Genomic DNA, 14,945 nt, shown 5'->3' on the forward strand with positions numbered 1-14,945 from the left:
AACATCAGCTTCTGTTAGAATTGTGGCTGCCAGTAAACTACATAATGGCCCAAAACCCGCCGCCAAAACCACCTGCAATTTGTTTAAGCCTTGCATAAGCAAGAAGACCCACTGAACCTCCCACAAGCCCACCCAATACCCCCAAAAAAGGAGGGAAAAAAATAGTTATTAATTAAGCATGAAAATAATTACAGGTCTCGTTAATGACAGGGAAATAAAACTTTCGACGGCATTTATCAAACAGAGCACGAGACTTCTCTTGGACGGAGGTACAGCTGCAGGCTGATATATGGATGACGTGAACCCCAGTCCCCTTCCAACCTAGCGCTCTAATTACTGTGTTGGGACTCTCTGCCAACCCAGAAGAAATGCATGGAAAGAAAGAAGAAGAAAAAAGACCTGGGACAATTGTGTGTGTGTGAGTGAGTTCGATGAGTTAGGGTGGGATGGTGGGGTCGGGTGGGACATAAATCAAAATGTCTCTCAACCTCCATCTCGCTTATACAGTATGTGTGGACCTTTCTATTATTCTATCTTAGGGTTAGGGTTAGGATTCCAGCCAATCTGTCTATAAATGTTAAGTATAGAAAAAGTAACAACAAAGAGAGTAATGTGAAGCTTTATCCACTCAGTATTAGTTGAATGATCTCACACAACTGTTGTGCAGGCCAGGGTGATGCCAGTTTAAAGTGATGGCAGTATTTCTAGCCCAAATGTTGAAGTTCATCTTTCTTGATACAGTCATGTTTTCTTCATACTGTTGTCCAGAGTGGCTACATACTGTTTCACATGTTGGTGGTGTCAGGTATCAAACCTGTAGTCTCCACCCTAACCATTCTGCAAGGCTGCAAGGAGCTTGTTAAAGGAGCATTTCACCCCTGGAAGAAACTGCAATCACTCAATGGTAATAGTATTTGTAGTAGATAACAGTAGCACAATTTAAAATTTGCACCCTATGGCCATAAAAATAATGAAATCTGTGTGTTTGACTAGGTTTTGACTGGACTGCTTATTACTACAATGACCATAATGCTTTTGGTTTACTGCCCCTCCTTGTGGCAGGGGAGATTCTGTGTGGGTGTGATCTCCAACAACAACGTTGAAACAGCATGGTAGTGTTGCCATGTCTGCTTATTATAAGCGGCTTCTTTCTAAAATGTAGTTGATATTTGGGCTTGTTTCCAAATGTTTTGATTGTTGTTTAAACCAGTGGTTCTCAAACATGTTCATGTATTTTTCCACAGTCCCCCATCTGAAATTATAATTTGTGCCAGGGAGCCCCTAACAGATATTTGTCAAAAATATTCCACATTTTGCACTTTTTCCCCCTCAAGATGTTTTTGTAAATAGCAGATCTACAAGCTCACAATGGGCAGCGAAGCGTTGTGAGCTTGTAGATCGGCAATTTTCAAATATATAATATCCCATGTACATGTCTAGGTAAAGTTGGCCTAGTTATCCTCTTTTGGGTTTGTTTTCTTAGACCTGGTTGCTTATTTCTCTCACAATATCTGGCAACACTGACTGAAGAACGTCAACCTAGCACATGTTCATCTAGTTACATATATGTCCAAGGATTCGTTAGTGATGTCATATCACTGTCAAATCCTTGCTATCTTCATGCAGTTCTACTTCCGTGTCGCATAGTAGTGACATCACTGTCGAATCCTTGGTATTTTTATCCTAGCCTTTCGCGACGGTTTGTTTACCAGCTGCCTCTCCACGCTGTCTTTTTTTTTTCACGCTTGCGCTTATGAAACACTACACAGGATTATTATTTCATGTCAACATTCAAGTACAACTATCAGAAGATAACTCAGGTAAAGTAAAGTCTCACTCTGCAACGGGGGGCGCAGCTAATGGGAGTGACTGTGTGGGGACACCCCATTGGGGCGGTCTTTGGAGCTGGTCTGTGTGAGACGCGTCGAGACAACATGTAGTGCGGAAAAGGAATGACATAACATCTCGTGACGTAAATAACGTCACGAGAAGGTAGAAGATTACTAGATATCTCAAAACACAGATCATACACAAAAATAATAATAATTGAGTCCTAAACTTCATTACCATTGGGTCATTTTCTTCCAGGGGTGAAATGTCCCTTTAAGCGTTGTTAGACTTTCCTAATTGAGTATTTAGAACCTACATTTATATATTTCAGTTGTTGTATTGTAGCACTTTGCTGTCTTACCACACTGGTGTGTATTGTATGCAGGCAAGTGTGTCTATTTACATTTGTTTTGTGTTCTTAACCTTGATGGCAAGCAAATTGTCTTTCAGCTGATTGTGCACTTCTGAGGGGAAATGACAAAGAAAGGAACAGAAATTCGATTGATTTTTGTCTCACCTGTGGGCATTTTAAATACTTTGATTATTTTAGATTGTTTTTAGTTTTGGTCTATTAGAGCACAGTGAAGAATGACAGAAAACAAGGTGAGAGGAGATGACATGCCACGCCAGTTATGAAGCAGACAAACCAATGATGACGTTTTGACTGTGACTATGTCCTTACCTGCCGTATGTGCTACACAGAAAACTCCTCAGTGTTAATTCATCGATTTGTAGACTCTCAGTGTTAAATAAACACAGAGGACTTTACCGTGTGCACTGTATGCAAAGTAAGTCGTTAAGTCTACAGGATACTGTGTCAAATGCTGATTTTATGCATTTGTTTCAATTAACTGACATGTTCGTCTGGTGCTTACCTGCCATAGGTGTATGCACATGACCATCCCCAGTTTCTTGTCTGGCATCAGGGTACAGACTTTGGCCATATTGGGCAGCTCTACAATCCTGATCTGTGAATGCAAAAGTGAGAATTTAACATCAAGTTAAGAGGACATAATAGAAGACTGTCAAAGAATGAGTGGAAAGTGGTCATCAATACTTAATACACAACAGTTGTCTGTGATCAAGCAATCTGATTGGCCAAGAGCTGTGTGTTATTGGGCTACAACATCACAGCTGTCGCATCACATCACCGGTTATTCCAATAATAACAGTTTATCAACAGCTGCTGTAGTTTGTCGTTGTTTTTTTGTTGAAAGTCATGGCTAAAGGCCCATTTATTTTAAGATACAGAGCTTCTCCACCCCTACTTCGCGTTCATTTCAGCCGTCTTTTCATCTGCTGTCTGAAAGCTTAGAGATGCAAACTGCGTGGATTCATAAGGTGCAATGCCACAGGAAACCATGGGGGCAGTAGTGAACAGCAAAGAAAGAGAGAAGGGAGATGAAGCGTTATATTTAATGGTCTAATATACCATATCCGTTGTTGCTGATGACACTCTTTTTGTGTCTTTCTCAGAAAACACATACTCTAAAGTCGCCATGGTTGTGTCAATAGGGATGGGGGATTGTGTAGGTCAGCAGGAAATGTTGCTCTATCCTGCCCTCTTGCAGATGAAATGGTTGAACCTTCATTTAGATACTAAATGCAAGCATGTACGTGTGCAATGCCGCTTGCGTTCTGAACGCATACCATACATACATGCATACATACGGATCCGTTCTGAAAGGGATTATAAATGGGCCATAATTCTGCTAATATTGTCGGATGGACATAACTAAATGTTACCGTGTTTAGATCACCAGGAAATGTCCAACGGCAATGCTCGTTAGCAAACAAATGCAATACATCTCCTGTTCAAACACAAAAGTAATTATATGGCTACGCTTCTAATTAACTTAATTAAGTTTTGCTAGGCTTTCACTGACAAGCTACGAGTCCACTATGAGGATGGGAAACACAGTCGCCTGAGCGTTCCCATGGTCCAGAAGAACATAGACCACCTCTAATAAAATCTTGTAAAAATGTATGACAAAAAAAATGAAATAAAAGCAATAAAACATTTATGGTCAAGTCAAAAAGCTAGACTGCAACAATTATTAAGTATGTGGCTGGACCGTGAAATGCTGGAGAGCTTTTAATTTGAAACAACGGACACAGGAAGCAGTGACACGCATAACTTCAGTCAGTGCTGTTTAGGTTTTGGTGTTAAACTGGCAGCATATGAGCCATGTAAGGCCCATGAAGGGGGACAATCAGGCCTGCTGGATGATTTTGAGAAAAAGTTAAAAAAAACATTTATTCTTGCTGCTCGCTGCTGTCTGTACATGTCTCCTCCCCACCGGCAAGATTGTTGTGTAAACAGCATAAAAATGGATGGCAGTACCTCACCGATCGCTGCTCTTTTGCATAAAGTATGTCTTCAGACACAGCACACACAGATTAAGTATAAAGGTAAGTATAACCTGTAGCCAAGATGAGACTGTTTGCTGCCGTGTTTCAAAATGCTGTCCAAGAAAAGAAATGTTGACGCTGGAAGGTTGAATATTCAATGATAACTAGAAATATTGCTTGTTCTTTTGTGAGATTCACGGCAAACCTGCCTCTCATATGCTCACAGCAAGTGGCTGTGGCAACATCAAATGACACTATGAGATGTCACACAGAAAAAGATATGACAAGTATGCACGAGGCGGCCTGGGCCGTAGCATGACGGTCCAGGCACCCTAGTCTGCAATGCCAGCCTGACAGCGTGTCGCGGGTTCGACTTCACGACGACCTTTGCTGTGTGTCACCCCCCCCCCCCCCCCCCCCATCTCTCTCCCCATTTCCTGTCAGCCTTCTTTCCCTATCACTCTCTAAATAAAGGCATAAAAAGCACAAGGAAAAAAAAGTGCAGGAAGACACAGAACACAAATGTTTAAAGAGCTTGAAGCAGCGCTGAAAAAAACAGCAATCCGTGTTCATCAAAAGTCAGGCGCAGTGACTCTGTGAGCAGACTTTCTCAGTAATGGACATTAATACATTTAAAGCGCCCTCACGGGTGACACAGAAATCTAATGCTCTGAAACTGGGTAGCAAGTGATACTATTTAATGCACTGCGACATGATTTTTTTTTTCTTTACATTTTGTACTAACAGTTGTGAATAGCCAGGACATTATTCTACATTATTCTAATCTTTTTCATAATAAACTAAATTCATAAAACGATACACTGTAGTTATAGCAGTGTGCACACATAATTTCACATTTTACCCAATCTGGCCTGTGATCTGGAATTTGTTTGACACCCCTGCTGTACAGGTTTGTTTGTGCCACTTTAATAGATCATCCAGGCTCACTGAATCCAAGGGTCTGATATACTGTATGTACTTGACTATGTAGCACCAGCCCCAGCATCAAATGAGAAGAGAAGTGGTTCTTCTCAACTATACTCAATATTATGCCTCCTCGCTTCGCCACCCTCGAGCCATGACCCAGAATTCGACCGAGTTATTATTATCTATAGCTATTTTTCCATTCTTGCATTCCTCACTTGCATCTCTTCCTCACGCCTTAGATCATCCCAACCAGTATTATTAATACAAATCACAAAAAAGTTACTGTTTATTGTGTTAGTCATTTTTGTTAAGTATTCTATACCAATTTTATCTCATTGTTGTCATAGTCATAGGTATCTGTAGTAAAAGCAGGTTCATTGTCAAGCTGTCATTGTCATAAATGTTTTATCCATGTATCTTCATTAATGCTTTTTATTTAATTTTTTTCTTCTTTGTCTAAAACAATTTTTGTAAACAGCTGAAGAACGGAAAAAAAATTGGAAAAAACTTGCACAAATATATTATACATATTACAAGTTGCCAAAACTGAAATAAAAACAAAGTAAAAAAAACTAAGTTACTGTAGGTCAGCTATGTCCCTGTTGCTCCTTTTTCTAGAGTAGAAATCCTATATTTAAAAATACACACAAATCACTCCATTAACGTAATGCTTTGCCTGTGACCATCTCATAACATCTTATGAACCACTTATGGGTTCCGACCCACTGGTTGAGAAACGCTGAGCTAAATCATGACCAGTCTTTGTAATGAGCCAATAAAGCCACAGCCTCTCTCATTTAAGTCCAGGAGCAGCCTAGTATTGCTCCCAGCATCACTACAGTCCTATCCATCAGGGGAAAACGGCCATCCGACTGTCTATAATAAATCCTACTAAAGGCCGACCCCGAGACGTGAATGGTGTTTTCCTGAGAACGCTGGCACTGATTCTGACAAAATACACACAGCCTAATGAAGCCCAGGAGAAAGTGAGTGTCTCTGCGTGTATGTGTGTGTGTGGGAGAGAGAGAGAGTGAGAAAGAGGGGGGGGGGGGGGGGGGTGTATACAGTATGAGTGTCTACGTGTGTGTGTGTGTGTGTGTGTGTGTGTGTGTGTGTGTGTGTGTGTGTGTGTGTGTGTGTGTGTGTGTGTGTGTGTGTGTGTGTGTGTACTGACGTGGCTGTACACTAACGCTCAGACCCCTGATTTCCTGTATGCTGATGATCCACAAATTCATCCTCATTAGGCCTCAGATTAAACATGCCCTTGAAGACAGCAATCTGTATTTTAGCACCGTAGCACATCTGTCCCACATGCTTCCCTCTCGTCTCGCCTGACAAAGAGGGCCCTTCACCCAGCTGCATGTGCCTCAGGTGCTGGGACTGTTCTTGTGTGGCACCGCTGCCTTGCCCATAAATAAAACAACCACACTATTAATTAATGTGTCTCTGCTATGGCAGCAATCTGCTGGCAGGAGATTTTCTGCCAGCTGTAAACAACGAAAACCTCAAAAATTCAGCCAGGAAATATGTGATCTGCCTCCTTAGTTACATACCTGCTCACCAACATACCTAACGTCCTACAGTGTACCTGACCTCCTGCCTATGTCACACTCCACTGCAGTGGTGGGCCATACTTTGTGGTGGATATATTGAGTGGTTTTGTGGGTGGGGGGGTATTTATTTATGTGCATGAAGTCATGAATGTTCATCAGTGTATCTGTTAATGTATGCTGTTCTCTGTATATATTTTCTTTTGAGTTAAATGTGCTGCTGTGGTAGTAGAGGTAATTTATTCATTAATCTGTAAATTTGTGTGTGACTCTCTCTCTCTCAGTGTGTGTGTGGTTTGTGGATACATGATAGGATCTTACTTGCCAGTAGAGGACAGATAAAATGAGTCAACGAACTGGTGACATGTTTTTGTCTGCTGTGTGTGCGCGTGTGTGTGTGTGTGTGTGTGTGTGTGTGTGTGTGTGTGTGTGTGTGTGTGTGTGTGTGTGTGTGTGTGTGTGTGTGTGTGTGTGTGTGTGTGTGTGTGTGTGAGAGAGAGAGAGAGAGCGCATCTGTCTGTCTGTTAGGGACAATAGCATTATTGAGGTGCTGGGAATTGCAGGCGCCCCGATGCCTGGTCCTTGTGGACTAGACTTAACAGAGGCACGTTTGGCTGGATCAAGTGACTGCCCTGTCCCTTTTAAGTGTGGCTCTTCCAGCGCAGAGTGCAGTAACATGAATCTGGAGGCAATAAAAGGTGGCTGAATTGCTAACTGCCCCCCCCCACCCACCCACCTCTCTGTCCCGCTTCGTTGCACAAGAGACTAACCTCTACAAAGACAGTGTTTCTCAATACTAGTGGATGGGGATGTGGTATTGTTGAATATTATTTGGTTGCGAATTCATAATCCACAGGTCCCAGCATGAGACTAGTTCAAACCCACCAGACATGACAGTAACAGAGCATGTGGGTAGAAACACATGTTCTCAAATACGGTACAAGAACGGGCACATAAAATGTTATTCACATTTTATGAAACAGAAAATTATTTCTGCATGCATAAGGAAAAATATTCAAGTTTTGCCAGGTTAACCGCTTTTTAGAATAGCAAAAACAAAACAAGGCCTATTCAACTGGAGACCTGCAGGCCAGATCTGGCCCATATAACAATTTGACGTGGCCTTTGATCAATTCTAAATATCAATTAAAAAAATGTGTGAAGGTGTTTAATATGAAAATGTGTCCTCGTTCATTACTCTTCTATAGGAGAGTCTCTTTTCCTGTACACCAGCCCATTTAATACCTCCACATGATGTTTCTGATTTGAGCCAATACAGCTGCTAACATCCGATAAACCGTCGGGATATGTTGCTTTTTCACCTTGATAATAAAAATGACATACTATCCCAGCCCTAAAAGGAGAAATATTATTTTTGGAAATCTGATGAGCATGCCTTAGCAGAGGTAAATTATTTTTGCCATTACGAGTGCCATCTTCAGCACTTAGTGGGTTTCATTTGTGACTAAGGGTAAATGATGAAACAGATTGACAATGATGGGAACACTGTCTTCTTCTCAAAATAAATTGTTTATCTACATTTCCCAACACTGCACAACTAATTAATATTCATAATCCACAGAGATCACTCCTATGATTTCAGTTTTTAGATAAACAAAAAGCAGACTTTACAATGAGATCTGAAGACAATAAAACATTTCAAGTCTGGCCCCCTCAAGAATAGCTGGATATGTACGCTTGTAACACTTTGGGATGGATAGGGTTTCATAATATATTATATAATATATAATATACAGCGCAGTGAATATATTCACTGCACTGCTTTAGCAGTCATGTAATTTGTTCATGGTAATAGATTTGAAAGAATATAATATGCGAGAGAAGGTGAAAATCTGACATCAACTTTGAGGTATAATGCCCTTGACAGCAATGCAAAAGGCCTTTCAACTTCCCAGGTGCTTAGGCATCTGAAAGCCACAAATCTATGCTGATGCCAAAAGCCTATCTGGCAAACTGACAATAGCAAGTCTCAAGGGTTTTTGATTGACGTTTTGAGAAGTAGGCTTAACACTGGAATGATGCTGCTTCAAATACTCATACATGCTGCAAAGATTTCATAAAGTGAACATGAAGCGCTCTCTCCTCCCTTACAACTATTACTGATATACCAATGTGCTGCCCCATGACCTCTAACAGTCCAATCAATCAACAGTAGTTACAGCTGCAGAGTGCTTAATATGTAACTGTACATTAGACCTTTGCTCCGCTTCAATTCAGATTAATTTCCTATTATTCAGATGCATTTTCAGAACATTCTAATTTCTCTATCCTCTCTTTCTTGTCTCTCCCTAGTCTGTACTGTACTGTAATATTTAATACATTTATTTATCCATCCATCATCAAAAGAAAGAAAAAAGATTGAAACATTTTGAGGGATGGGATCTTGAGAAAGGACAGCCCACTAACCTCCTCAGTCTGTGGTCCAGGATAGGCCAGGAGCTGTGGCCCAGAGCAGCTCTCCAGCAGGGAGCTCTGACAGAAGCCAACGCTGCCTGTCCACACCGAGTCTGTCACGTCACTACGGCCCTCCCTGAGGTCCCATAGACACACACGCATGTCACGTCCCTGACTGATAGAATGATGTGGAAAACAAGACAAAAAATCTATGTTATAAAGATGGGGAAAAAAGCAGTAAAATAAATATGTAAAATGAGATGCAGAATATTGAACACACGCCAGTTCACAAAAAAAGTCAGTTTATAAAAATGTGTTTTTAGACAGGGACTAAAAAGACAGTAATGACTTATGGCAAAGACTCCATCACCTTTGTTCCTCAATCTGGATTTAGGAGAAGGCAGAATTTGAGGAATTTTTGGACAGGAATGATTTAACCACTTAAACCCTACTTTATTGACAGAGGTCCTCCGGGGGTCTATACTTGGCCCTATTGAAAGAAAGCATTAATTTGTGCTTTGATTTCTCAATCACCACCATTACATGAACCAATCGAAGGGACCAGTAGCACCAGACAACCCAGACAATATTCCTGTGATCCTGGACACACACATACAGGGGCCGAAAGACCGGGAGCAATCATGTGTACCTGATGAGGGCATCTGTTGACTGTCGCGTGCTGAGCCAGATAACAGAGTTCCCAGAGTGGCCTTCTAGAATCTTCTCAGACCTCCGGGTGTTCAAGTTCCATATATGAATGGAACCCTTGGCTGACCTGGAGAATACTGTGACATTAGGGCTCAGATGAACACACTCACTATTAATCATAGAACGATTTGTTTGCAAAATAAAATAAATAAAAATATGATGAATGAATAGGCACACAAGAGTGCTTAAAAATAATGAATGGACAATATACAACTAGATTAAAAACTGGTGGATTAAAGAGTTTAAGGGACCAAGTGATGAGTAGTCACTCGTCCAAAAATGTTTTTTTATTTTCAGGGCAATTGACTCAACAGAAGAAGAACCAACACTATAGAAACAGATGAATGAAGTTTAAACTCAATTTGTTGGTAATAAACATTGGTGTAAATGAAAAACAGACCTATATTTTGATTTTTTACAAATTATATTGAGTTACAAAAAATTGCATATATAATATCCCATCTACAAAATCACCTTCTTTCAGAATGTATGTGAATATAACCCTAATTTAAACTGTATTTTATGTTCAAAACAATTCAAGGTTGGTCTTCTGAGGGTGGATTTAAAAGAGGACTAAAATGATGTCAGTCGAAGCTCCTCAAGAATTGTACTTGCCACACAAAGGTGCTTGTAAATGAAACAGTGCTTTCATCCAGGAATCCAATGGTCTTTAGGGACATGACTAAGACGTGATTGCTAGAAAGCTATTTGTTGTTTTCTCAGGGATTTCCTTGGTAAACGATGCATTTAGGAGTTTACTGGATATATTTAAACTACGATTTTATGTTTTCACTTGTACTGTTAAGTATGTCGCCTTGTGCTTTATACATGTCATCGCCTCAACCACAAGGGAAACCTTTTAAATGCATACGTCTTTCTGAAGAAAATAATATAGAACAAGACTGAGGGGGAAACGACAAGAATAAAAAATATAAATAAATTGTAAAAAGGGCTAACCCGGAGAAGAGGAGAGGGATGCCCCCCTCGTGGCAGCTGAAGCGCAGGGTGTTGAGGGCTGCACCAGCCCCCCGCAGCATATAGATGGGGGACGGGGCAGGACGTGACATCACTGCTTCACTGCATGTACCATCTAGAAGCCATACACCCAGGTCACCTCATGAACTGAAAGAGAAATGATTATCACCACCCTTTATTAATGCATCACTTGGAACAAAGGGAGAACCAACAGAGGACCACCTTTGTTATCAATGACTATATAATATTCCTCGTTTACAAATGTGTCCTGAAAATACTAGTAACATTGTAGCCTACAATGATGAATAATCCAGAGAGAGGCTTGACTTTATCGAGTGAGAGCAATTGACAACACACAGATAATAAAGGTAAACCTGGGCCTAAAATAAAATCAATTAGTTTTTTCCAATAACAATAAGCAGACTGATGGGCGGGGCTCTATTCGTGTCTTGAATCCGAGCCTCTCTATCCACATTGTCACATCGTCAGACAACTAGAGTGGTGGAGAATGGGCAACACGGTGCCCATTTCTCCCAAGCCCCTGTGGCTGTTGGGTGCTACTACAGCTACAGTGGCCTTGGCTCTCTGTACAGTATCATGCCTTCTTTCTGTTTCTCCTTCTAGGCTACACGATAACGCTGCCCTTACTCAATTCGTCATGAATCACAGCTTGGTGACAGCTTAATTACTGTAAACAGACAGACATTTGAGCTTTTTTTCTTTTTTTTTTAACTGCACTTCAGATCAACATCAGTTGTTCCACAGGCAGAGGAGAAGGCAGGCCCGTTTTGTGTGTTCGCCGTAAGGCAGGGCCGTGGTGGAAATCACAGCCGACTGCAAACATGCCAGGAGGAAATCGTGTGTCAATGTCAAAAAGACTGGAGGGAAAGCAGACCTGATTGACTTGATAGGCCTGCTATTTTATTGTTTCTACTGTAAATGTTATTTTGATCTTTAAGAAATTAGCTCTAGGCCAGTGGTTCTCAATAGAGACCTCAATAGGTCTGTCAATCCCAAAGTCCTAGACAACCGATTACTGATATTTTGACAGAAAGAGCAAAACCCTGAAATCAATTTGAAAAACTTTAAGTTTGATTTAAGTTTCTATTTGAGAAAATTGTATTTATAAGCATTATAAATAATCAAATAACTTTTTGCTATATTATATATATATTTTTTAATTACACTACTCTATATAAAACTGTAAATGTAACTTTAATAATACAATAAACAAGCATTGTATAACAAACATTGTTGCATCGCACCACATTGTGAGCTTGTAGAACTGCACAAAAACACAACGCCAGGTAGGTCCTGATAGGAAAAATCAGGGCACAGACTGCAAAATTGCAGATGTTGTCTAAAATATATAATATTTTTAAAATAAAAAACAAATAATGGCCTATATATCTGCCAAACTGATATATCGGTTGTTCCCTACATCATATAGCAGGTCAGAATGTGCTAGAATGAAATGACCAGCAGAGCTGAAAACCACTTGCATCTACAACCCAAATGAAAGATCTTCTTCAGTGAACAATACCATAATTGAGCCTCATCTAATGACTCGGTAGAACAGCACTTTATCCTAATCTTAAATAAATGAGCTTTCGACCAATACAGGTGACCTGTTGGGAGGTGGGTCACCTTGGTTAGTGACCGATAGCCCCATGCCACATGCCAATCCTGTCCCCTTTTATTTGACTCTTGACATATCATAACCCTTGACCCACCTGCGATCGGCACACGCTGAAACCGGAGCCTGAGGTATTTGGGAGCAGCTCATTTTGGGAGGTTAGTGGTTAAATTGTCCATGTTAAATTTGTGAAGCGGAAAGATGGAACCTCGGGCCAACCTTCCTAATTAAGGGAAGGGCACCACAGTCTAACATCTCACAAAGAGCATAGTCATCACATCCATACAATCCCTTTACCTTCAGGCAGACGAGCAGAAAGTGTATGGCTACGAGTGCAATTACCAATTCCAAAATGTCAGTAAAAATTATATATGTTCTAATCTAAATAGGTCATCAGTGACCGCAGATCAACATTGAAATTGTCTGATCACAAAGCCAATCATATGTTCCATATCGTTCTGGATGTCAGCCCAACAGGACACCGCTGTCTCCCAGTGCACAGAAGGTACTTTTGTTCCCCGAGTTGAGCTTATAGGGCAGCATTACTCCCAGGGAAGTATACTGGCCGCCGGCAGTTCAACATAGTAAGAGCTACCGAAGCTCAAATCGGGGAACAAAAATACCGTCAGCACATTTGAAAACCAGCAGCAACTGTAGATAAGATTTGCACCACTAAACATAGATAGATAGTACTGTAAATGTATTGATACAAGTAGTCATAAGTCGTCTACTTCTGTGTTCACAACCACCTGCTCTGCTGGGGCAACAAATTATGCTTATTGCTTAGGATACCTATATAGGCAACATATCTTTAAGAAACTCATCACAGATGCCCCCATAGATTGATTACTTCCTCATCAATGTTTGAGATGGAAGTAAAACTACAGTATGAATAGAAATGTCCTTTCTATACATGCATTTCTATGTGTGTAAATACAGGCCTTTTCCACTCACAGTGCAATTGTTTGGCTATAAAAGACTTGGATGATGCTGCATTAGCTGTATGAAGTAATTCTACGATAATAGTTTGCTCTTTTTTGAACTGACAACGGTTGGCTACCGCCACTGAGTTTGCACTCAATTTATAACAGCCCTTCCCAGCTGTAGACGCTCTGAATGAGCAGCAGCTTTTCAATTAAAACATGGCGGAGGGCCAATCAAAAGTGTAAATAAAGGCGGTTCTGTTTTGGCATCGCTACGGACTCAACGCTTGACAGGATTCTTGCAACATGTCATGTGACCAGCAAGGATCAAGAGCGTCCTTAAAGTTTACAATACAACCAAGGTGAGTGGGGGGGAACAAGTCCACAACTTTTTTTTTTTAACAAATATTTTTATTATTTTCACAGTTTTTACATGAAAGCAGGTAGACAATTTGCATTTTTACATTTTCTCCCTTTTCCCATCCCTCCCCCTTATTGTTATTGTTGTCAAATTTTTCCTTATTTTTAAAGAATAAAGACAAAAATTCTGTATCAAAAGCATTGGAATCAATGAAAAGTACCGGACACAAAAAGAAAAAAAACATGATTTAGACTTGACACAGACAGTGAAAATGTAACAGAAAATAAATAATAGACATAATATAGAAAGAAATGTTCACATCAAAAGACAGACAGAAAGACAATAAAAAAAGAAAAAAAAAGAAATACACACAAGATGGATTGCTCAGATGCCAACGTGCCACGCGCCCTTATAAGCAACTCAGAATGCTATCTATCAGTCATATATCATATCACAGACATATAGAGGTCTTTTGGTTATATAATGAAGGTAAATAGAGAACAGAGAGGAGAAGAATTTAGCCTGTTGGAAGCACTGTCAGACTCTCAAAATAAGTAATGAATGGTTGCCAGATTTTATAAAATTTGTCTGTAGACCCCCTGGTTGTGAACTTAATCTTTTCTAATTTCAGAAAGCTCATCACATCCTTAAGCCACATAGCCACGGGGGGGGGGTTTGGGGATTTCCAACTCAACAAAATCCTGCGCCTTGCTAACAGTGTGGTGAACGCCAGTACATTTGATTTCTTTGTGGTCAGAAGCCTAAAGTATTCGTCTGGTGGTACTCCAAAAATTGCTGCCAAGGGTGAAGGTTCTAGACGGATTGAGAGGACAGCTGACAAAATTTCAAAGACTTTGGTCCAGAAGTGTACCAGTTTGGGGCAAGACCAAAACATGTGAGTGTGGTTGGCCGGTGACAGGGCACAACGGTCACATTTATCATCAACTCCAGGGTATATCGTGGCAAGTTTGGATTTGCAGTAATGGAGTCTATGAAAAATTTTGAATTGAATAAGGCCTAGTCTAGCACAGGATGTTGATGAATTGATCCGATCAATAGCTCCATCCCACCACACATCAGAGAAGGTTTCACCCAGTTCGGTCTCCCACCTCTCTCTATTCCTGACCAGAGGAAGCATATTTAGACGGGCTAGAGAATGGTATGTCATTGAAATATGGCCTCTCTGCCTAGGGTCCAATATCAGAAGATTGTCCCATGGCTGGTCTCCAGGTCTCGCAGGGAAGGAGGGATAATGATTTTTAACAAAG

General features: G+C 40.6%; 1 protein-coding gene across 2 annotated transcripts in view; it reads right to left on the reverse strand.

Moving 5' to 3' along the window:
• Window positions 1-14,945, reverse strand: part of gnb1l (guanine nucleotide binding protein (G protein), beta polypeptide 1-like) — a 52,331-nt gene that overhangs the window by 21,222 nt on the left and 16,164 nt on the right. For both annotated transcript variants that reach the window (XM_084055802.1, XM_084055803.1), the window contains exons 2-5: window positions 10,740-10,904; window positions 9,724-9,849; window positions 9,087-9,249; window positions 2,706-2,798 (exon numbers count right to left, since the gene is read on the reverse strand). In XM_084055802.1, coding sequence (XP_083911928.1) covers window positions 2,706-2,798; window positions 9,087-9,249; window positions 9,724-9,849; window positions 10,740-10,849 — 492 coding nt within the window. In that variant the 5' untranslated portion in view covers window positions 10,850-10,904. The remainder of the gene's footprint in view (window positions 1-2,705; window positions 2,799-9,086; window positions 9,250-9,723; window positions 9,850-10,739; window positions 10,905-14,945) is intronic.

The sequence above is a fragment of the Gymnoscopelus microlampas genome (genome assembly GCF_963454915.1).
Source record: "Gymnoscopelus microlampas genome assembly, chromosome: 4".
Lineage (NCBI taxonomy): Eukaryota > Metazoa > Chordata > Actinopteri > Myctophiformes > Myctophidae > Gymnoscopelus > Gymnoscopelus microlampas.